Here is a 26,304-nt window from a genome sequence, read left to right as displayed (position 1 = left end):
GAGAAAAAACAAGTTTTAATTTGGAAGCATTAAGGGAGGCTTGTGTACATACTACAGTCTGGATTTAATTCACTAAGAATCACCTACAATTTTTTTTTCACGGCCATTGCCTCTTGCAAGGATTTGAGAAATCCCTTAATATTAATTTTTGATTTAGAACTGAGTCAACAGCTCACAATATATTTGAGGAAAAAAATTGGTTAAAAATATAAATTCTTTATGGAATCTTTGTTCAGAAGCCAATTGAACCTCATAAATAAACAGTTTTTCTTCTAAATTTCAATTCAAAATCGGGTTGAAACATAAGCAAAAACACATAATTGAAGTGTTAATAATATTTATAAGATCAACCCAAATTTTGGTTCAGATAAACGTACACATAGCTTGGAACAATTTATTGGTATTAATGCTTCCGATTTCTACAAAGACCTTAATTTTTTTCAGTCAATAATTTCCATACATAAATGTTAAAGCATAATGACACTTGGAACAATTTGCAAAAATTAATATTTACTAATAAAAAACATAAAACTTAAATGAGACTGGGATTCGACCACGGCTGATAACTTCCCACAAACTTTTCTGTCGATTTTTCTAAAAATTTAACAAAATATCAATAACAACATTATGTGTGAGATACAAATTTTTGAAGTCAATATTCGAATAGAACAATAATTTTTTATAACTTTGTGTAATATTTTTATTTTTTTTTTATAAAAAAATCATTTTTAAATTTTTCTAAAAAATTACTAAAATCAATATCTTTAGTTTTTCCCAAAATATTTGAATCAAAAATCAATTTTTACCAACTTTTACTATTTAGTTAGATATTTCTAAAAAATTTACTATACGTTTGTCAAAAATTGATATTACGCATCAAAGAAAAATGTTTTTGCATCTAGAATTTTATTAGAAAATTCGAAATTAAAAAAAATGGTAAAAATTGATTGTGAAGCGCATATGTTGGCAACAGTTAAAAATATTGGCTTCTTAGTATTTTTTTTTATAAACAAAAAAACATTTTTTAACATTAAGTAAAATTATAAAAAAAATAAGTTTTTTTTAAAGAAAACAACCTACTACACCAATTTGTTTAAAACTCATTTCGACTAGAATATCAAGCGAATAAATGAACGTATTGATTTCAAAAGTATTTCAGTCTATACCAAGTATTGTTGTTAACAAGAGGCTATTTTTTTTATAAAATCCAGTCGGAATTATTTTTTTTTTAAGGAATAAAAACCTTCAATGATTTGTTGCTACAAAAATTTTTTTGATTTTTGGACTAAAATATGGAGGGAAAAAAGTAGATATTGAAATCAAACTTATTTTATCATGTGCAATATATTTTTGTTAAAATTAAGTTAATTTTTTAGAAAAATCCAATAGACAACTTTTATTCATGACAAAAAAACGAAAACCTACAAAAGCCTTGGTTGCTGATAAAAAATATTATTGACTCAAGTATCTTGAGAACAAAGTTATTTTGTTTTATTTCGTAGTCTTCCTATATTTAACTGGAACCACAGAAGTAAATGGAAACACTTATTGAGAAGAATTAATTTATTATTAATTTTAGGCCCCATGACATGAAAAACTGGTTTAATTTACCGACCTATCATTTTTTCAACTTAGCAAATTCTACAGTTTTCACCTCCTTAGAGATTATGACTGCATTAGAAGGCACGAAGGATATAAAAAATATTAAGTAATTTAATTTACAACCTCTCGAAATCAAATATTTTAAATACATATGTACATAAACAATTAAAAAGATAGCTCATTAGAAGGGTGAAACTTGAACGCACATTACCAAGTTAGCAATAAAACACGACTATACTTCTTCTGTAGAAACGGTACCTTACTATAAAATAAATTTTATTGCATTACACATATAATGCATAAAGTTTTAGATCCTTTTAAGTTGATTCAACATAATTTATATTATAAAATTAAAAGTTATATAAATTGTTTCTTTGTAATTAATTTTTAGTAGATGGAACATTCCCTTGAGTATTTTACAAAAAGCTATGCAGGTATTTTATATGCGCTCATAATAATTCTTCTTCGTGACAGTAAATTAGTGCAGTACTATCCATTTTCATTGTAGATATAAGAGTCTAAAATAATTAAAATAAATGATATGCTTCGTTTCGTTCAAAGCTGCATACGAGTACATTATCAATTGTTATATTTTTATATAAAACATGACACATTAGAAACAACTTAGTTAATAACAGTTGAATGAGAATTACAATTGTAATCACATGCAAGCCATTTTACATAAGGAACATTTTGTATTAGTTGAAAGTAAATGTATGTTTATAAGTTAAGTTATAGTTAATTTTCAATTTGAGTTTTAAGGTTTTTTAAAGCCTTGTTTTTATCTAAGATTACCCCTATTTGGATTTTCTGTATTTGGTTAACACGATTTTTGGATTTTCAATGTCTTAAATCTTTTGGAATTTGGGGTTTTCTCGACTTTAGGTCTTCGGATTTAGGAATTTTATACTGTATTTAAAGGACTTTTGAATCTAGGAAACCCAGAACCCTTAAAACTCACAGTCTAGAAAACCCAAAATCCCTCAAAAAGGCCACAGGGCCACCTAGCAAGGCAAGGCCTAGATTGAACCCAACACAAAATCAATGTTGATAATAAACAAAACGTCTATGTTTGCAGTGTTGATAATTCTCAAGTGTATGCTAAGACACCGTTAAATCTGCTAACGTTATTGGTGGAATAGTCGATCCGTACTTCTTTGAAACGACCCATTATTACTGATGATGTTGATAATGTGCAGGAGATGTGGTTTCACCATGGCAGCACAATACAGCTATTACCACATTTGATTTATTGACGGAAATGTTTGGTAACCGCATATAGTTTCACATTACGGAACCGCCTTAGGCCTTCAAGATCGTGCGATTTAATGCCGCTTGATTATTTTCTGTAAGGTACAGTCGCTAGTGTACGCAAATAAGCCCGAAACTATTGACCACGAAACGAAATTCACCGTATATCAGCCCACGTATGTTGGAAGTCATCTAAAATTGGACCTCCAGATTTGAATATACTCGTACGTCCTAGCCGATCCCATGCCAATAACCATATTATAAATTATAATATCAGAATATTATCATTCGCACGAAATGGTTTCATATACAGGGTGGCCCACGAAACGTGCTACAAAAAAAAGTGTTTTTTTTTTATTCTGCACGTTACTTTTTAAATTTATAAATATGAACGCTTGCGATACCGTCATCATACTGCAGTCCCTCATTTCCATCCAAAGGGAGTTTAAACGGGAGTTTGGCGGCACTCCCCAGAGAAGATTGACAATTATGAAGCTACCGAACATGTTTGCCGACTCTGGAAGCATCACACGAAGACCGTACCATAGAGATCCCAATGTTTGTGTTTAGGATATAATCGCAGCTGGCTGGACATCACCAATACAGGCAAATCCAATTGGTTCAGCTCGAAACTTCTGGGGGCAAACTGGAGTTAGCAGACGGTTATAACAGCGGATACTTCAAAATGACTTAAATTTGTTTCCGTAATAAATTAGGTGGCGCAACAGTCCCTTGAAAACTAGGGGCTAATGACTTACAACTCTCAACTATTCCTGTGTGCGAGTAAAGTTCTCAGGGATGGAGGGAACTTAAACTTTTAAGCCGAATCGGAACGGCTAATTTGAAAAGGACTTTTCATGACAAGAATTACTCTTGGAGGATTTATCAATTCCTCGCAAGAGGCAGTACCCGTGAAAACTTTTTTTTTAAATTAAGGTGGCACAGGCAGGGATTTAACCCACGACCTCTAGCGTGACAGCCCTACACACTAACCACCACGCCACGGGTACTACGAAAATCAAAATTACAAGCAAGTTTCAGGATTTTCCTGTTCGCGAGGAATTTTCCAGAAGAATTATTACAATGGCCGAAGAAGACAACTCATTCATTAAAAGTTTGTTTCAGTCTGATGAGCCCCATTTGGAGTAAATTAAATTCAGAAATGCTTCATGAAACGGAACTGCACCTAGAACGAGTAAGTGTGTGGTGCGCAATTTTAACAAGGCGAATTGTCGGGCCATACTATTTTAAAGAACACAGTGTAACAGTAACTGTCAATGGGAACCGTTATTTAAATATGTTGAATGAGTTTTTTTTACCAAAGACGTATCCCATTGAACAGATGGAGCAACTGCACATATAGCCATTTTTCGCTGGTCCCCCACGGTCACCTGATCTGACCACACCAGACTTTTTTGTGTGGGGTTATGTCAGGCAGGAGAGGTACAGTTGATGCGCCACCCTAAATTATATACTTTATATACTTTGATGCAAAAATGGGGGTTCTAATGTAAATTTTGAAAATTGAAATCACTGGATTTTGGATTTTCGGGATTTCGGCTTTTCAGGATGTGTACCTCAACCCAAACTTTCACTATTTTCTTACTTATCTAATGCAACACTATTTTAATTTATTTTTCGTCTGCCACAATCACCTTCTCTCCTGTTCTCCTAAGAAAAATTTGCCTATTCTTACAGCGTTAACTTGTAGGTGCTTTATTATGCTAAATATTAAAAAAAAAAAACATTTGTTTGATCAAACATATTGTACTTTTTGGAAAAAGTACGTTCTTAAAATATGCAAACATCTTGAAAAAAATGTGTGGAATTTGAAAGACATTTCAGTTTTCAACCAAAGGCTAACGATAAGTACAAAATTGAACTTCAGTTGCAGTCGCCTTATTTGTCGGCATATCCCACAAATTAATTTCTAAGACCGCGCGGAATTTTTCAAAGACTACGGGCAATTTAGTAGGATGAAGGCTTTTTACTTAAGTGAAAATGTTATTGTTAATAATAAACGCAAATCGATTAAGTGAACAAAGACACATAATTGGTTATGTTATCAAACTAAAATCATATCGAACAAAAATAAAATGATTGAAATAAAGTGCTATGTTCTTAGATGACAAAACCACACTTTATTATTTGAAATGGTTGTTTCCAAATGGTTCCAACAATCTACCGGAATTCAATTAGGACATCGGGATCGAGGATATGAATTGAATGGCAATGATGAGTACTAACCAAAGAGAATCACACAAAACTATACCCACCAATCATATTTATTACATGAATTCAATATATCAAAATGAACTCATTATTCGAAAAAGAAAAATGAAATACTATTCTTGTAATGTTTTTTGCGCATACTGGTCAGAAGAAGAAAAGAAAATTATAGTAATTGAGAATTTTGTTTTGTTTTATTTTGTATTGTTGTTGTTATGGATAATCCCAATCGATCGATTTTTTTTGTTTTTTAAGGCACTGATGGTCTTTTATTATTAGAGTGGACATCAGGCTGATGGGCATACAAAATGTAAGCATAAGTGGTTAGGTCACGCAGGGAGGCATTAGGTTGAATATAAATGTCAAGGCTATCGATTTAACGATTAAGGAAGAAACGTATTTTGTTTTTGCAAATTTATTTAATTTGATTATAATTTTGTGCAAAGGGATAAATTCGTATAGTTATTATTATAAAATACCTATACATTTTATAGACTATCGCAAGCTAAACTATATTGAGTTCAGTAGAAGTGTACATTTTTTTAATAGAATTTCGAAATTTCTCAACTTTTAGCTCTAGTAATGAAAAGTGCTTTCTTAAATTATCCATTCGGATCGACATAAAAACTGAAGGTCCCCTCTATCCCTGATATTACTGGTCAAGAGTTGTAAGTAACTAGACAATGGTTCTCTATAAGCTGCTGTGCCAACTTATTTATTTATATGTTGAATAAAACGAATGAAATATAATTTGAAAAACAAGTGAATTTGTTTTCAGTGCACAAAATTTCGATTGATTTTATAAAAGTCTCCAAATAATTTGATTACAGTCAATATTGCGTGCAGTTAGATTCTGATTTATGTATTTCTAAAGAACACACATTTGGTAAGGCTATATTTCCTCCTCATTTTAACAAGACACGGTGACACTTAGAAAATCTATTCTTTTATTTTCTTTGTTTATTTTTCTATTTGGCTAGTTTAAATTTCAAAGATCTTAGAGATTTCTGTTTGTCTGATACAAATTTTTAACTTTTTCTGTCAGAAATCTAAGATCTTATATGTCAAGAATTCTCTATTCAAATAGGAAGAAAAGAAATGCAAAGCTACACATTCAAAGCTGTTACATTCTTCTGCTCTATAAATATTTTTGAGAAATGTGTCAGAAATCTTAGAAATATAACCTGGCCCACAGAAATCGTTCTTCTTAAGCTTAGTTCAGAGCACAGAGCAAAGTCTAAACACTTCCGATTCATTTATGAAACAAATTGGAGAATTGCCAAAAGTTTTAGAATTTGTCATATCATACCAAACAAAAGCCGCCCCTAGTTTACTCCATTTGCCCATTCATTTTATTTAAAGATTATAGAGCGCGCTACTAGGCTTATGATATGGCTGAGCTAAAAATAAAACACAGATCTTGTTTGAAAGTTATGTTTTCTGCTCTGAACTTAAAAAGAAAAACGGCTACTCATTCTTGTCATATTCATCGCTTTTATTTTCCAAATCTTTTTAGTCTTCCGAAACTATTCGCTTGAAATAAAATGACAAGTCTGATTCTCACAAGAAAATGGGTAATGTAGTGGATTTTTTTTTTAAATCAAGACAACTAGTTTATTTTACTGATGTTTTAATTTCAAATTTGGAAATTTACTAGACTAAATTTTAATTTCTTGGCCAACAACAACCAACAACCTTTTTATTTAAAAAAACTCCTTACACAGGTTACAAGTCCATCATAGTTGTGCTTTGTATTGCCACGAAGAATTTTTGTTGTCTTTTTCAATAGAACAAAATATAGTTCTTTTACTTAAAACTTTAAATAAAATTGTGTACTAAATAAATAATTCTCAGAGTTATGAAGTTCAGTTTTCAGTAGAATAAAAAAAAAAAAATAAGATTAGCTGACATTTTGACACATATGTACGTAAGGAGACTTAACTGACTAACGTTCCAATCAACAATAAAGATGGATATCAATTTTTTGTTAGCTGACTAATCAGATTCTAGAAATTTCTTTAACCTTCGAGTCGTTTATTTCGACTAAACCTGCCCAGTAAATTAGCTTCTGGGTTTCAAACCAGAGCTGCAAACATAATCATGTTCTTAAACGTAAATCAATTGTCATTTTTTGTACCTTATGCATTTTGTGGTTCCAAATAGGTAAGAAATAGGACTCAAATGTAAGTTTTCATGTTTTCAGTTTTAAATTTAATTGTCGTACCCAGAAATTAAATTAACCATTTTGTGATATAAATTAGTGTACATTTTTCTCATAAATGTTTGCCCTCATTAAATGCAAATGTATATTTTTTGATTTATATAAGTTTGGCATAATTGGCTTATTCAAAAATATGGAAAAAAACATTTGCGTATTTGCAACCACAAACTAACTTTCCATCATACGAGGAAGACAAGTGGCAGGCGACAATGTTTGGTATTCATGCAACGCAATTCTAGAAATCCATCGCAAAATTTGAGTTCAACGACTAAATGCTTATTAATCATCGTGTATTTTATTTGTTTTGATTGATTTTTTTAGCTCTTTTTGTTGATTTTATTTTATTAAATTGATAGTCTTCGTGGGTTTTTTGATAAAACAGCTGGTAAATAAAAAAAGGAAATACAATTTTTAATCAACAGTCAGAGAAAATATGTTTGCTTTTATTTGATGTTTTTTTTAGTTGATAAAACAAAAAAAATAATGTCATAACCAGGGTTTTTGGTTAACCGGAATATAAAATCGAGTTTTGACAAACATGTTTCAAGCACCGGTGATGGCAAATTTGTGTATTTTATTTTGCTTTTTTGCTATTTTTTTGCCTTTTTACGAGTGTACCATAATTGCCTTTTTCTGCGTTTCTTCGCTATTGTTGTCTTTTTCTGCCTTTGTTATTAAATTTTCTTTAGAAATATCTAATAATTGGTTTATCATTAAAAGAAATGCGAACATTTTCGCATACCGTTGAGAATCGTTAGTTAAAAACGAAGCTTTTTGACGATTCGATTGTTGTGGCCCGATGAGCTTAAGAGAGAAAAGGTTTTGTTGTTCGTAACAGAAGCTGCACCGTATATGGCAAAACTCTACAAGGGTTGAACTCCAAAATGGTTCACGTAACTTGCGTTTCTCACGGTGTAAACAAAGTTTGTGAAAGCATACGCAGTCACTACTCAAAATTTGACGGGCCTGAAGAGTCCATTTCGGATTGTTATATTTAAGAATATGGAACCTGAATTGTCACTGCCACCTTAACCTGAGTTGTTTGCATTTGCAAAAAAATTGATTGAAGATGAAGAACCGCAAGCGCAGCTGGCGTACATTAAAGTTAATTTTGTGCTTTTAGTCGATCCGAAAAAACACATTTTCAAAGACCTACAAAAAACAGGTACATATATTTGAGAGTCTGTACCTACTTACAATTTAAGCTAACAATGTTCACATCAAGGAACATTGGCAAAGTTGTCATTGTTTTGAAAGACATTGAAGAAAATTAAAAAAAATCAAAAGTGCCCATTGCAGAGGAAACTTTGAAGAAGTTTACTGCCGTCTTCAATGGAAACCCAGGGCTAAACCTATTTAGCAGATAAAATCTGTAATAAACGGCGACGTGGATTCCAAACTGCCAGGAAACATTGAAGTGAACAATGTAGAAAATTTTAGATGATATTTCATGGCACTTGAAAATAATATCTGATATAAGGCCGTGAGTCGGTTTGATATGCGTTGTTTACTGTTGGCTTCTAAATAATCAATCGATGCTGGTTTATCAATTTACAGTACAGTTAATAAGGTTCTTTACCTCAAAAAAAATCCTACAGTTTTGAAACTTGGCAGACTTACTAAGGGATGTCTGATGATGACCCAAAAAAAGTCCGCAAGAATCGTGAGCTCTAGCGGCAGTTAAGAGAAAAAGAGAAACATTGAGTTTGTTTCAGTTTTTCACGTTAATCTGTCGTATCAAAAAATTTTGTTCCACAAAATTAAAGATCATTAAATTTTATAAAAAAAGCTTTCATGTATTTTTTCATATCTCTTATAGTTTATAAGATAACTCTATCTAATAAAGCAGATATTCCCGAGAACTCACAATAAAAGTTAACTGAAGATGTAAATGAATGAACTTATTGATAAGTCTAGTTCTTGAGATCATTCGCGCACCAAACGTTTTTCTTAACAATGTGATGGTATGTAGGGTACCCAGTAGGAAATTTGCTCACCAATGAAAATTTTGTGTGAAATCGCCAAGGAAATCAGCTACTCGAATCATTGAGGAATAGCATGCAATGAAATCCTTACTGAAAGGCATTGCGTTTTTCCTATGATTATACAATCCACCCTATCTTTTTCCTTGTAAAATATTTCATTCACGATATGAAGCACGAGATGGGTGTTTTGTGTTTGTTTATATTTGCCTTTTTCTTCTCTACCTGCCACTGAATAATACGGAGATTGGCTTCAGTTTTAGAATTTCAATGCTCGGGTATAATAAAAAATTGCCGATCCCGTTCGGCAGCCTGGTTTGCTTCGAGAAACAAAGTTATTTCCAACAACAACGACCGACGGTGATGGCGACGGATGGTTGAAGCACAGATAATAAATATACAGATGTCTCACCCTTATGGTGAGAAATGATATATGAAACTGAAATCAACTAAAAAAAGAGCTTTTTCAAAAAGTTCAACACATTCACTAAATGAATACACGAAAGCTATGTTGCTCGTCTTCTTTCCTATGAATAAAAACTAAGGCAAGGAAAAATCTGAAATCATTTTTGTATGTTCTTTTCCTCTCATAATCCTAATGCACAGTAACACATAACACACCAAGATCATTCTTGACAAATGAAAACAAAACTGTTTTATTTTGATTTTTTGTGGTGTGGTGTGGCTGGTGGTGATGCGTTGAAAATGTAGGTGCAGGAGAGTTGATCGCTTGTCGACGACGAGAAAAAAAAATATTTACAGTTGTCTTTGGAAATAGAAACAAAGCTAGGACAAGGTTGTCTTTATAGCTAGAGTTTTTATAATCGGATATGTTAAAGCTAGTTGCGTGCATTTATGTGGATTTTTGTTATAAATTCTTCTTTTTCTTCAATTTTGTAAAATCTCCATAAATACATTTTTCTGTTTTATATGTTTTTAAACGTAATGAAGTGTTGTTGACTGCACTGAAAAAAAAGACGTCATCATATTGAAGAATAGCGTTCATCAACTGAAAATCATCAATAAGATGAAATTTTCATGCATATGATTCACAAATTCATGAAAACTTTTTGATGACGGATGAACGCATCATCAATAAGATGAAAGTGCATTCATCAACTTTTTTGGGAATATTTTAGCATAATTTGGTATGAATTAAGTTCATCACTTCATCAAAACATTTCATCAATATGATGAAAGCATCTTTTTGTTGAATTAAGATATTTTTTCATCTTATTGATGATTTATTCTTCATATGGATGAATGGATTTCAATTTGATGAATGGATTAAAGGTCATTTTTTTTTCATCATATTGATGCAGACTATCATCAAAAATGGACTTCAATTTTATTCATGTAAAGTGCAATGATGTTAATCATCATCATATTGATGAACTTATTCATTATATTGAAGAACAAAACAGACTTATTTTTTATCATGTGGAGAAAATGAATCGATATGCGTGATCATCTTACTGATGACCTAATTCATCACATCAATGAAATAAACAGCCTTTTATTTTTATAATACAGAATGTGAATGGATAGTCATATTGATGACTTTTTCATCTTTTTGATGAACTAATTATCGTAATTATGAACCAACATATTACATAAACAGACTTTTTTGTCATATGCACAATTTAAATGGATGGGTGCATGGAATGGAGTTTTCATGAACTAATTTTTCAGATTTATGAACAAAATAGAATGTTTTAACAAGCAGAATGTGAATTTATATCAAATTTTTCATCATATACTGATCATATGAATATGATCATGAAATACTATCATATTGATGATTCTTTTCATCATATGCGTTTATCCAGCGTTGTCACTTTAATGCAGGTCTATTGCAGTTTAATTTTTCAAAAAGAATTGCCCATAAAAAATAACTGCACTTTTTGTTGTCAAAGAATTAAAAAAAATATACATTTATACTTCAACATATATTTCAATGCTCATTACAAATTCGGTCCCAAAAGGAAATTTTTAAGATGAGTTCTTTGACTTATAAAAGTAAAAATATTAGTAAGTTTAGGTTATGGAATTTCCGGACCGAATTCCAAGAAAGCACAATAAAATCCTTTAGAGATGTTTTGTCGAACTGGAATCGCTGTGAGCTTGAAAAAGGAAGTAGATGTCTCAATAATCTAATCTTCATGCCTGGTTTAAAATTTGTTCACGCATTTTCCAGATAAGCTCAAAAATCTTGAAATTTTTACTTCAAATGTTAAATATATATAAAAACGGTAGTAAGGCCAACCATGGCTTAAGCGAGTAGCTTTTGTTGAGCTATTCAAAAATTGAAAATAAAATCAAAGTAGATATGTACCAACATACTCGTATCTACCATATTACCAACATTTTTTATTGGCTCATTTTTTGTCGATAAGTCGAATGCAGAATTCGACTGAGTAACGACATGGGTTTATCTTGCTTTATATAATATGTAGTTCAGTTCTTTCAGTTCTATTTTTCTCAAAATTGTATTGAGTCGAAAATCAAATTTTACCAAATTTTATTAATTTTCTTGTTTCGGTTTTTATTTTTTGTAAAAAAAACTGTCAATTTGATTTCTCTCAAAATTTTTCAGAATGTTGAAAACAATATTCCTTATAAATTAAAATTGGTTGGAAACCATGATCTCAAATTTTTGAAAAGATATTTGAGTCGAAAATCAATTTTACCAACTTTTATTGAGTTGTTTTTTAATTTTTTATTTTTTGTGAAAAAAACAGTCAATTAGATTTTTCTCAAAATTTTACCAGATGTTAAAAACTTTATTTTTCGTTGCACAAAATTGGTTTGGAGATAAAATAATTTTGTATTCGTAAAATTTTCGAGGTGACAAATTTTTGTTTAGTTTTTTTTTGATTTATAAAAAAACCTTTGATTGGATTTTTTTCAAAAAATATATTTTTATCTGTATAACAAAATTTATTTGAAGTCGATATCTCTTCTGATTTTGAGCTATGGATGACGAGAAAAACGTAGCGAACGTACGATCGTACGAACGTAAAACACAGAAACCAAATCATCTGCACATTCACTTGCCCACACAATATTTTCATATAGCAATACACAAGCAACTTCTTCTATTCTCCTTACCGGACACCTAACAATCGACATTCACAAAAAAATAAACAAAAAAAAGATCCAACATTATCACCCCTTTCTTCTTTTACGCACCAAAACGCGCATAAAAAAAAGATATACATTTGTTTGCAACGGATCAAACTTTGTTTTTGTATTCGTTCTCAAACAAAATGACAAATGAGAAGAGAAAAGTTTCTAAAACGAAAAAAAAAATATGCAAGGCAAAAAGAGCTTTCTCAGCTTTATTTTTAAAAGCTCTTGTCTGTTAAGGCTTGTCTGTTAAGAGAAAAAAATGTTTCATTTTTTCCTGCTGGGATGAGACATCTGTATAAATTTATTATCTGTGGTTGAAGTATGCAATGTTCGGGTTTTTACATATCATAAGAACTTCGATTCGTGATTTCCCCGGGGTAAATTCGCGGTATTTTTCATCAACTACAATTCACTTTGGAATACACCAAATGCACTTGCTTGGTGATTTCCTCACTGAACAGTCACCATGAAATTCACAACTTGGTGAACGCCAATCCAATCCCCATGTTAATTTCACTGATGTTTTCACCATGTTTTCATGGGGTGTAGCTTCCATTCACCAAGGAATAAGTTGGTGATTCACCGATGAATTTTTTGAAATTTCCTACTGGGACGTATCAAATTATTTCCTTATGAGGGTCTTTTGAGGACTGTGTTCACTTCAAAAACGTTGCCTACATACTCGTGTCCCTAAATCAGATGACCAAAAGAAGCAACCACCTGTAGTCCAGTTTGTGCAAAAATTTTCTGAGACTGGAAAGATGGAGGACAACACTCATGGACGCCGATCGTTGTACATTGCGCTTTAACGATAATGTAATTGATGTAGCTGACTGCGCAATTGAAGGTGACGGTCGTTACAGTTTTTACAGAATTGAAGACATGAATTTAGACGACCTCTCTTTTTCTAAAGGATGGCGTGCCAAACCACACAACCCATGCTACAATTGATCTTTTATTGCCGTCTTGGCGATGTCAGTTGGCCGCTTAGGGCATTTTTGGGTACGAACTATGAATACGCAATAAACGATTATGTAACTTAAGGCTAATTCATTCAAAATTCATCAAATCAGAATGCATCTGCAGCCCTAAACTATCAACAAGCCCTTGAAAACTTTGTGTAAAAGTATTGCGCTACTACGAAGCTAGCTAAGGTCTGCACTTGAACTACACGCTGAGTTTGTATTCTCTAATTAATATGAATGTTTGCTCCTATTTAACAGAGTCCACCCTTTGTTTATAAGAATTTTGAGTAAATTATAAAAACTTATCTTGGGGAACTCAAGTGGAATAGGGTCGTATTCTTTTATTTGATTATTAATAATAATTATATTCAGATGAATTAATGAATGAATATAAGCCTAAAAATATACACTAAGTTAAATAACGTACGATAGTAAACTTTCACTCTGATTTTTTTTGTTTTTTGTTTTAATTTTTGCCCGATGACTAATATAATTTGCAAAACAAATTAAAGGCTGAGGTATGGGTTTGAGAAATAAAGCTGAATTTGAATTTTAAATTAACAAAACTTAAGTTCCCTTTTATTTTGTTTGTGTGTTGTGTTCTTATCGACCTGAATATGTAAAGTAGAGTGATAAATTTTCGATCAAATGGACCAAAACACTTTAATAAATAAAGCTTTATATTTCGTTAATGATAACGATTATTTGTACAAATAAAAAATACTCACACATTTTTGAACTGTCAAAAAATTATTGTGGTGAAAGTAAATACTCACAAGGAACCATATTTAATTAATAAAGATATTTTTATACAAATTACAAAATTATGCACTGCATATGAACAAATAAATAAATACAAATCTGAAATCAAGTTTTATGTTATCAGTTATTTTTTTGACACAAACGATAATTAGGAACATTCTATATGCATCAGTTTTCGGTTATCATTCCTTGCTTTATTGCTTTTAAAAGGCAAGAGTAAGAAAATGTTTGTCACTCCTTGGGTTAGTTTTGTTTTTAACATTTCCTGAAAGTGCAACAAAAAAGTATTGGAAATTGCATTTTTTCAAAGTTGTATTCAATTTTGTAAGGTTTTTTTCATAAAAAACTTGTATATATTTTAAGACCTTTTTTGTTAATTCTGATTACGCGACAAACAAATGCACGCAAAAAAAAGAAAAATCGTAAAATTTTATGAGATTAAACGTAGTGTTTTAAAGTGCTGTAATTTTATAATCAACGTTTCAGGCATTATCAAATAAAAACTAAACCAAGACGTCGCGAAAATTCAAGAGTTAAGTAAATATGTTGAAAACAAAACTGTTATTATGCGCCAAAATGGCTTAACGTCTAATGAAATTGGTAAAGAGCTCAAAATAAGTGTATTCAAGGTTTTATGTTCAATAGAAAACAATAAAAGACCGACCTTGTATTTTCTCTAATAGGGATTAACGCCATATTACAAAAGGTGCAAATACTATTATCGAAAAAAAGAGATGTGGAAATCGGTTGTCTTTTCTGATGGAGCCTGCACGATTCCATGCTGTATGCTGCGTCCACTACTAGAAATAACCAATCAAAAATAAATGCTTATTCAGTTGAAGCGAAGTGTAAATCTACAATCTACATATGTTTTAGCTGAAAATTAAGTACTGAAAGACGGACAATTATTTCGAATGTTGATACAAATGTCACAGTTGACACTTCTCATTTTTAAATTGACATTGGCTATTTGACATAACAGCTGATTCAAAATATAGTTGAATTTGAAGGATCCTGAAATTGATTTTAATTGATTTGATTAGTGAAGTAAAGTTCCGAGTTGCATGTATGACACTTGAAAAACTAACTAGATATGTGGTTCAAAATGTACGTTCAAGAAATACAGTTTACTACAAATGAAGTGCTTTGCCTGACCCTGTCCATTATAACGAACTTTTGGAACTAATTAGAATCATTTACAAACCACAAAAGTAAGAAATTGGTGATCTGTCAATCTGGCAATATCAAAATTGTATAGAAATATTTTCATAGAGAAGAAAGTTCGTTGAATGGATTATTGAACATCAACAAATGGACCCTGATTTTTCGAGCAAAATCATCCTAAGCGATGAAGCACATTTTCATCTTTATGGCTTTATCAATCGCCAAAATTGCCGCATTTGGGGTTCGGAGAACCCACATGTGATTGTCGAAAAACAAATGCATCCACAACGCGTGACTGTATGGTGTGGATTTTGGGCTGGAGGCATAATTGGGCCATTTTTATTTAAAAATTATGCTGGTCAAGCAGTGACTGTTACTGGTGCTCGATATCGCGACATGATTACACATTTTTTTTCTGCCAAAATTGGATGATATGGATATGTGCTTTCAACAAGACGGTGCCACATGTCATACAGCCCGTGAAACAATTCAATTACTGCATGAGACATTTCCAGGTCGTGTACTCTCTCGTTTCGGTGATCAAAATTGGCCTCCTAGATCGTGTGATTTAAGACTATTAGACTTCTTTTTATGGGGTTATTTGAAATCACAAGTCTATGTCAACAAGCCCACAACCACCCGTGCATTAAAGAAGGAGATTCAACGCTGCATCAACGAAATTCAGATACATTTATGCAGAAAAAAGAGTGCGCATGTGCATGCAAAGCCGTAGAGGCCATTTGTCCGATGTGTTATTCCATACATAACCCTATCCTATGTACTTTTCGAGTCAATAAAAATATAACTATCAAAAGACTAAAAACGGCGTTTTCTATTTAATTCAAATCTTGCGTTAATTTTGGGACACCCTTCATATATGCGATCTAGTTGTGTATTATATTAATTTTCTTAAAAATAATATGTGTAAATGTTTATGTGCTCTTAATCTTTAGCTACATAAATATTTATGTACCAATGTAAACTTAAGATTTGCAAGTTTTAAATTCCTGGAAGCAAAATCTAACTCGTATTTTTGTAACTAACATTATTCCGATTATTATATTGGTCATTTAATACATAAAGCCTTTTTTGTATGTTTACAAGATTGAAAAATCTTATGAATTTCTAAATGATCAAATCAAAAATATAGTTTTTTCAAAACAATTGCCGCTACAGACGATAAGTCTTTAGTTTTCATCGTTTGCATTATTTATGAGTATTTATAGAACTGTGCGAATCAAGAAATGTTGTATAATTAATATGCTTTTAGTTAATTTTTGTATTGTAGGCCTCTTTTACAAAGTTACTCATAGCGTTCGTGATTCTTTTCTGTATTCGAGCCAAAAAAAAACTCATTAGCTATTCAATTTTTTGCCAAGTCTTCCCAAGTTGTTAAATTTATATCTGTCGTTAAGCAATAGATGTAAAAAATATTGGGTGACTGATTAACCTGAATTTCACGTTCATGATTTTACCGGTATCTTAACTACCTTCTACCTATTTATTCATAGTTTGAAAGTTTTTTTCTTTCCACAACATAAATTAATATCATTCCTGTTAAACTACAATTTGTATTTAATTTAAGAAGTTGATTATGGTAACATCAGCAAATATTTATTATGCATTTACTCGATACAAAAACAATTAGAAATAATGTGCGACAAAACTGTATCTAAACGTTCCACCAGGGAATTTTTGCTACTCAAATTCATTTATCCAAAAGATAACAATCGATACTTTACTTACTATGCAAAGACAGGAACGTTATCACGGCTTCGAACAGTCATGATTAATTAATAATTCAAAAATAGGTAGATATTGTAAATACACAGAATTGAATACGTGAAAGAATAAACTGAGATTGTTTATTGACAATATGAGTTACAAATTGCCTTTGATATGATGCATTTATAGATTATGATTTCTAAGTTGATTTTGTTGTTTATATACAACGAAGTAGATGTCCATATCATATCCGTTGTATTCGTCAAGTTTGGTTTAGGAATTATGCTGATATCATTACGCTATTTGAGCATTAACACAACTTTTGACATTTTAAAAGTAAAAAGTATGAAAAAAAAACGCTTGAAAAACGAAATTAAATAGTTTCAGAATTCGTTGTTTTGCAAGCAAAAGTTTCCGATCATGTTATTTATCAAAGAGGTGATCACAATTAGTAACTGTGGTGCAAGATTTCAAAGACGCAAATCGTGAAGATATTGCAGCCGAATATACATATATGTATATGAATCTATAAAATAATAAGATTACTTACAGTTTACTTTCATCTTCAACATGATTTAAATAAACTGCTTGAATGGTAAAATGTAGTGTTCTATCACTTTCAAAATCATCTTTCCCTATTATTTGATTGATTTGAAATTTGAGAGAAGTTATAACCATAAGGATTTACGAGATTTTAGAAAGCATGTCGAGTATTATATTTTTTTCTAGAGGCAACTCTTAACTTGGTTTTTTGATAAGAAATTCTAAAGACTTTAAATGTACTTACGTGAGGTTTACATTTCAACAACTAAAATGAAGCGTACCCTTGCTTTCAAATAAATTTCTATGTAGTTTAATTGAGTTAAAAATGTTTGAATCTAGAAGGGTTTACTTTGTTCTATCTTTCGTGCTTGATGTTGGAACTGGTCAACATTAACGATACAAATGTTTTTTAAATTATGTATATAATTTGGCGCGTTGTTTAAGACCAAGGGTTTAGCATAGTTTCTCTATCCCATTTACTTCCACAATAATTATGGTATCAATTAGTGGAATTATTAATTATAGTATCACGATTTTGTATATTTTTGAATAAATATGCCGATGTAATCAATTTTGAATGCTCTAAAGATGTTTTAAAAAAATAAAATAATGAATTTAATTTTGAATGAATAATAATTATCCACTAAACTAAACCTTATACGTAGTTTATTTTATTTTCATTTCTGTCTAAGTCGTAAATTTCTCAAAATTAAATGTGCATACATATTTAACGGATTATCCATTTTACGGTTTCAAAAGTTTACAGCTGGAATTCGACATATATTAAACTAAGTTCTTAAACCAATTTTTTTTTCACAAGTGATTCTGCAATAGCCACATATTGTGCTTAAAGTGGATATTGTGGTTTACATAATCGTCCAACTACGCAAACATGTGAAGAAATTTGAAGAGGCTTCATTGGGTACCGATATTGTAAGGCTGTGCATCATCGATCCACTCGTACCACTGAAAGACCCGAATGTGTCGATTCATCGTCGTTCTCAGGAATTAGGATTGTCTTAAGGCACATTATGGCGTATTTTGCATTTGGATGTGCACCTACATCCATATAAAGTCCACAACAACTGAAGCCAACTGACCATTCACAACGCGTCGGAATTAAGTCGAATGGGTGTTTGAACAACAGGCGGTGAACGGCGATTTTTCAAACAAAATTTTCTTTAGCTACGAAACACATTTTTTACTCGGTGCGTATGCCAATAAACAAAGTTGTCGTCGTTGGTGTTCTGAGAATCCTCAAGTAATTGAAGAGAGGCCATTACATCACAGTCACTGTTTGGTGTGATCTTTGGTCCGGAGGATTGGACCTTACTTCTTCGAAAACGACGATGGAACGACTGTCACCGTCAATTCGGAGCGTTATCGTCATATGATAACCGACTTTGTTTTTGCCTGCTATTGAAGAATACGATTTGAAAAATATGTGGTTTCAACAAGACGGGGCCACATGAGAAACACAACTCGAGCGAATTTGGATTTGTTGCAAGACATTTCCTGGCCGCGTTATTTCTAGTCGTGGAGATATCAACTTGCCACCAAGATCATGCGATTTGACACCGCTGGACTTTTTTTTCTTAGTGCTACCCGAAAGATCGTGTTTATGCAGATAATACTTTAAGTCTTGAGCACTTAAAAACCATTATGCGACAAGTTATAGCTGATATACCGCCCACTATGTGTCAAAAAGTGGTCGAAAATTACCTCAAAAGAATCGATGCTTGCAACAACTCATGTAATGCTCATTTAAATAATGTAGTTTTTCTCAAAGAATTTCAAAGTTCAAACATTATAATAAAAAGAAACATCATGAAAAAAAAGTATTTAATACCTATGTGTTTTATTTACGTTTATTTTTGAAACCGCAGAGTAAACATTTTAAAAAAAAAAGTTCCCGCGATGTAAATTTTCAATGCCATTTTACCTAATAAGTAACTAAGCTGCCTTTGATCAAAAGATTGAAAAGGAAACTACCTAAGTACGTATAATAAATCAACTACAATTGTGTGTCTTCATTTCTGTTTTATAGATTGAAGTACTTTTCAAAAGAACTCGTGATAAGGATTATAATTTTTGTTTTCTGTTAAATTAGCACATAATGCCAAAATTAATCTAATCATAAGTTTTTTTTTGTAATCTAACTTGATTAATATCCACACAAAATCAGTGCTTGTCCTTTTAAAAAAATTAAAAACCTGATTTCTATTACGTAATACTTTATTTATTTAATTTGACTTCGTTTGAATATGATTTAAAAAAAAACTGGATTAAACAAATTCAAGGCCATCCCAAACATGATGCACCACTTTTGTGTTGCCTATAACCACCTTTTTTGTATTATCTAAAGGTCAATAACGCATAAATATGGGTAATTTCAAAAAACAATTAAAAACCTTAAACATTTTTTTTTGCTTCGTATTTTAATAGCTTGTGCCCGTTGAACTTACTTCTATTTGTTTATTATATCGCTTCAGAAAACTCATGTGTGTTGTCCTACTAATTAACTTTTTTTTAATTTTTATTTATGAGGGGTAGGTACGTACCTCATCGTAAAGCTTCTGTGGCTTGACTTGAATTTTAAAAGCAAATAAAAAATGTATATGATACGTTCACTAGCTTGGTGTTAATTTGTCTAGCCCCGGGTACGGGTATATAGATACATATCAAATGTATACAATATTGTTTGTATTTAAAAATAAGAAAATCATATTTTGTTGTTGTTGCTTTTTGGCATGAACATTATGAGAGAAAAAACAACATGCATACAGGAAATCTAGATGATTTACATAAAGAATATTAATTGGTTCAGTTTGGGACTTTTTGTTTAAGCTGAAAAAGATGAGATGAATATTATATATGTATATATGTATGTATGTAGGTAGGTTTGTAGATGGATTTGAATTAAAATGAATGTTTTCATATTTTTCTTTTGCTTGTTAAGAATGTTTATTCATTTGTCTGGTAGAAAGATTTAATTTTTTTTGACTATGAACATAAATTGAAAATGAAATAAGGAAAATCAGTTTATATATATAAAATACATAGGTTGGGTATATAAGGCGAAGAATTAATGGAAAATCTGGCACTTTAAAATATTATAGATTTACTAATTGGGAAAATAATAAAAATGTTTAGGGTTGCCACGTTTTCCCATTAATCTTATCTGTGAGAAATCAAATCAATAATAACAAAATTGTATTTACTGTAAGAAATATCAATGTTATAAAAAATCGAGCAAAACAATGTTTTCAAAAAGAATTCATTCAAAACGCAAAATTATTTTGACAGATTAATGGGTTTACCACTAAAAGTTTAAAAATACAAATAAATTTATCGTTGAGAGTCTAAATTTGAACTAAGTAAAACTTCCGAAAATAAAAGATCTTATAGAGCTATGCCATGTCAGCTGAAAATGTTTTTCATTCAACTGAAAACTGGACTTAATTACCCTGTGATTTATTTACATCTTACACAATTCAATTAAATGTAATAAGTGATATTTCCTTAAAATACAAAACAGAACAGAATAGAATGAGAAGTTTTTTGTACACCATTATATTTTTGATAATTTTCGCACGATCAACTAAAAGTAGAGGATTGTGAGTATGAAACTTATGACTCTTGACCAATTAACTGAACCTGTACATTTTAGGAACTCTGTTACGATATTTTTACCGTCAAATGACAATTTTATTATTAAATTTGAGTTACGAAAGACTTTTACTTACATTTGATGTAATTTTTTGCTCAAAGTCGAAATGACACCAGAAGGAAAACAAAAATCTTTCTGAATTCTAGGACAGTAAATCAGTGTGAGAAATTTTAAAAAATGTGCATCGGAACCCTTCCACAGATCATTACATATTTTCACTAACAAATGACTTATAATGTGAGAAGAAAAGTAACTGGAGACGTACAATGAGAAGATATTTTTTAGGCCAATCAACTAAAACTCTTTCTTGTCTTCGGAAGAAGTGAGCAAACCATCAAAAAAAGTAGCATCCTCATCGAAGTAATGACGGAAATGGCAGTGAAATCGTGTATACAAATCTATTCATAAACAAATAAAATTGTAAACGTATTTTGGCATTGTTATTCAGCCGTTAGACTTATGAATACATTATAAATGTTGGGTTTGTTGTCGGATGGAAGCAAATATAAGCATACTCGAAGCATGGATCATGGTATGAGCTGAGCATGTGTTGCAGGGTCTGGTGTTCGAAACTAAGATTTTGTGGAAGATAAAATCAAAGCATCAAATGGTTAACATCAATATGTTTTTAAACAACATCAGAATACAAGACCATTTCATCTTCTACCATTACTACTACCCAAAGCATCAGCTTTTATAGCAAGTCGTGGTTATTGTTTAACTGCCCTAATGTGCTTTAAACACAAAAAAAGTCAACTGACCTAAATGCAATCGAGTATATATGGGATGAACTTGGAAGTCAAATTGTTAAAAAAAACTTTAGAAACATTGAGATCCTTAAGACGGGTCTTCAAGAATAATTTGCAAAAAATAAGTGCTGCTAAATAATTAAGTAATACTAAAACATTGATTCTTCAATACCTCGATGCCTTGTGGAAGCCACAAAAAGGATACGCAATCAAGTACTAAATATTAAGTGTGTGAGGTGTTAAATTACAGAGTGGACTTTGTTCTTAATATTAATATGCTGTTTAAAACTGCAGTCGTCGCGCGGATTACTATCATAATCCACTCATACAAAATGGAGTATTCCTAAAAAACTAGTAGTGGGGATTTTTTGTCTTTAGTACTTACAGTTAAAAAGTTAGAAAAATTGGTTAACTTAGCTTAATATTGCATGTAATTACTTTTTAAAGTCAAAATAAATTTGAAAAAATTGAAGCACTATAGTTTTATTATAATTTTAAAACATATTACATATGTAATCCTCGTGACGACTGGTGTAACATTTTGGTGCGCGACGACTACAGGGTTAATGGCTTAAATTCTATTTTTGTCTTATTTAAAATAAAAATTCTTTTAAATGTCATATAAAGTAGTTATAAAGTTTTACACTCTCCATACATTTTCTTGGAGAAAATGCATTGCGAAAATGTATATGTCATGAGGCCGATTAGTTGCGGTGCCACTGTATAGAATTATCTCTCTAAATTATGACTTCAAATAAGGTAAAGCTGCTTAGTCTTTAACTCAAGTTAAATATAAAAGCATTGCAAAAGGCATAGGCTCAAACTTAGGCGCAGCTGACCGCACGATGAAACCCACTTTTTTAAACATCTTTACCATTGTAATGTTTACATTGATTTTTTAAACAAAAATCGAATACCATCAACGGCAAGCGCTTTTTATCGATAATTATTAAGTTCAAGGGTATATAGTTTCCAAAGAACGGCATTACATGGTACACAGCTAACGTTACATTGGCAGTTCTGCAGTGTCGATTTGAAATAAAGGTGATTTAGACTGATTATCGAGATCTTGTGATTTGACTCCGTTCGACTGAAACACAAACATCAGCGAAGCTCCCAGAAAGCAAACATAAAACGAAATCGGGCAAATTGAGCATGGCATATGGGGTAGTCATGAAACATTGGACAAATCAGAAGCTCACTAACCAGAGAAGGCGAAGGAGACATTCGAACAATTTTATACTCTATACAACAAAGACATTTAAAGCAAATGCAAAATGTATGATAAACACATTTTGTATTATCTAAATGTCAAAAGGGGAAGCACATAATTAAAAATTATAATTACAAGCTAATGAGATATTTAAACAATTAAATAAAAAAAGCTTCTAATAGGTAGATAATAAATTCTTAACGATAATTAAAAGAAATTAAAATAACTTTGATAAAGTTTCCCCTAAATTAATTTTTGTTCCAGCCATGTAGCTTTGAAGCCAGCACCAGTAGTAAATTATCTTTTTCTTATCTCAATTCAAACAAAAATATAAGAAATTGATGACTAAGAAATAAAATATCTACAGAAGAAGAACAAAATAAAAGAAAATAACATTTAAATAATTTATAGAAAATAAACCAATTATTTATTTAAAAAAAAAGGAAATAAAGATAAGAAAAGTTAATTGGTGAGCAAGTGATAGTAGTATTAAGATGATGAAGCAATGTTGAGACTATAAATAAACAGAGTTCATATTTAATACCGTGTTTAATTCATCTTTTTAGTAAAAACAACCCAAGAACCAACTAAATGAAACAAAAGGATTTTCAATTGGTTAAAGAGGAAACCAACACCTGGTAAAAGGAATGTGTTCTTCTTTTATATCTCTAACTAATCAAACCCACCAAAACCAACCCCTGTCTAATTTGAATGAAATCTTTTTGAAAACACTGTACAACTATTTTTGTATGAAAATTATAACCAACAAAAATAAAAAAAAGCCATAAAACATGATTAAAATTTATTTACAAACAAATACTTTTTTGTATCTTCTTTTTTAATTGAAGTTCGCCCTCGCATTTGAGCACGCGCCCCCTAACTTGGGACTTGGAGTGCTCTTGAACTTTGTGAAAGAGTGAAAGCACATTTATGATGTACCTAGACTTTTGTTGTATTATGCTATGCAACTTTGTACACAGTAGCGTATTCTCTTCTTCACAAAAGGGAAAAAAGAAAAACAAATGGATTATGGTATCCTTGTGGCAACCCTACTCACTTGATCTGTGATGCGCGGAAGAAGAACCTCCAGCTGCAGCGGCGGCGGCAGAGATTCGCGAGACAGCCGACATGAATTCATTCTCATCTCTGCTGTAACGCATCAGATGCATGCTGCTGTGATGATGCAAGCTGGTCGCAGCTAGATTACCTGATTGCGTTGAACTGCTTGACGATATCCAAATCACATAGACGATGACCAGGCAAACGACAATCGCAAATGCCATAGAATTCCTCGAAGTTGCTGCTGTGGCCCAGGCTGAGGTTGATGATTGGCGCGATTGATTGCCCAAAGGACGATAGAGTATTTTCGGCATTGCGAGTTAATATCGTGCAGAGACGAGCGACGAGACCGAGAGACGATAGAGACAGAGGTATTTTGCGGGGCAAGGAGGAGCACTCTTATATATTTTTTTTTCGTTTTCAAGACACGAAAGAAAATGCTTCCGTTGTTTTTTTTTCACAGATGGGATTTCATTTTTACAAGACACTTTTTTTGAGTTTTCTATTAGTTAAACTTTGCTTTGTTTAAATTGAGTAATAAATTATGATAATTTTTGTGTAAAGCATTTTGTAATCGACAAACGACGATGGAAGAAAAAAAAATAAAACAACGACGAAGACGACAACGGCGACCGTGCAGGCGCGTACAATACGAAAAACGCCACCAGAAACGAGAAAACGACTACCCTCTTGTGGAGTGGAAGTGGGATGACAGATTCGATGACAGCTGGTGGCAGATTTATTTTGTGTGGATTGTATTCAAAAATGGAACTTAAAGTTTTGCCACTTCTTGCGAATTAATTGGATCTGTTTGATTTGTAATTTTATACAGTTTTGTTCATATGGATTTCTTGGAGGAATAAATAATTAATTATTGACTAATATAACTTTATATTAAAGTAAGATTTTATATCGTTGACAGTTTAGATATGATATTTTAAATGCCTTGGCTCAACTTTCCATTACCGCACCACGAATTTCGACAAGCGTTTTTTTTTTGTTTGATAGTTATGGGCAAATAAATAATTATAGATTTTTTAGAGCACGGAAACATTTATTTCTATTGTAATTTAATTTTCAAAGTTCACTATTTTCACATAAAACACAGAAAAAATGGTTGGTTTTGATATTTCTTCCCTGTTTTTAGTTCAGTGTTGCCATATTTGATTTGTTTTTGTTAGGAATTTATTTGATTCTATTGTGGAAACTCAAAAAATACTTTGCATATACCTAAACTCGCACCCAGCCCAAATCCTATAGGGATTTCAACTAGGGGGTTGCAGGGGAGCAGCATATTTGGCTGTTTGTAGGTACTATCAAGTCGAATTGAACAAGCCTAATGCAATAAACCGATCCAATTGATTGTGCGGTATTTAAAAATGGTCCAAATTTACCGGAAATACACGATAGAGGCAGAGCCTCTTTTACACGTTGATTATTCTCAAAAATGTTTATATGGAAATATACGCATGTGTATACATTATCGTGTCTATTTGATTTAAGATAAAATATTAAAACTACAAACAAATTATTTAGAAAAACATAACCGAAAATGGTTACTGTGTTAACTTTTTTTCTGTAATTCTGTGTTTATTCTCCACAGAACATCGCATATCACTTCTCAACTTTTCAAATCCCAACCACCCGGAATGTTTCCAATATAAACAAATATTGGGCTTTACGAAATTTATAATTTTGGGTGTTACCATATTGACATTTGGTTTGGGTTATATGACATATTATTAGGATTTGCAACGTGTCCTTAGTTATATTTTTTACGGCGTTTCTCTTTTTGGGCCTTATGTCATTTTATGGTTTGGGTATATGTCTCTGAGTGACAAGACACAAGAAACGTTAGAAATCATAATCGTCGTAATGATCAAAAATAGGCTTGTAACTTTTATAATGAAATAAAGTCAATATTACTACTTACCACTACAGACCCAAGTGGTCTAATTTTCAATGACTCTTCCGCATAGAACCTGCTGAATGTGAGCGATGGCCTGTGCTATGTCCACCTTAAGGGCATTGGTCGAT

The 26,304-nt window shown here is 31.5% G+C and overlaps 1 protein-coding gene across 2 annotated transcripts in view; it reads right to left on the bottom strand.

Moving 5' to 3' along the window:
* Positions 1–24,962, bottom strand: part of LOC129938468 (galactosylgalactosylxylosylprotein 3-beta-glucuronosyltransferase S) — a 36,890-nt gene extending 11,928 nt beyond the window's left edge. Inside the window, exon 1 of one of the 2 annotated variants that reach the window (XM_056046056.1) lies at positions 24,266–24,962. In XM_056046056.1, coding sequence (XP_055902031.1) covers positions 24,266–24,581 — 316 coding nt within the window. In that variant the 5' untranslated portion in view covers positions 24,582–24,962. The remainder of the gene's footprint in view (positions 1–24,265) is intronic. The other variant, XM_056046057.1, reaches the window with a different exon arrangement.
* Between the last annotated feature and the right edge of the window lie 1,342 nt (positions 24,963–26,304).

This window comes from Eupeodes corollae, chromosome 1 (assembly GCF_945859685.1).
Source record: "Eupeodes corollae chromosome 1, idEupCoro1.1, whole genome shotgun sequence".
NCBI classification, from domain to species: Eukaryota; Metazoa; Arthropoda; class Insecta; order Diptera; family Syrphidae; genus Eupeodes; species Eupeodes corollae.
Note: the sequence above shows the minus strand (reverse complement) of the source record. Positions and strands in the feature narration are given on the sequence as shown.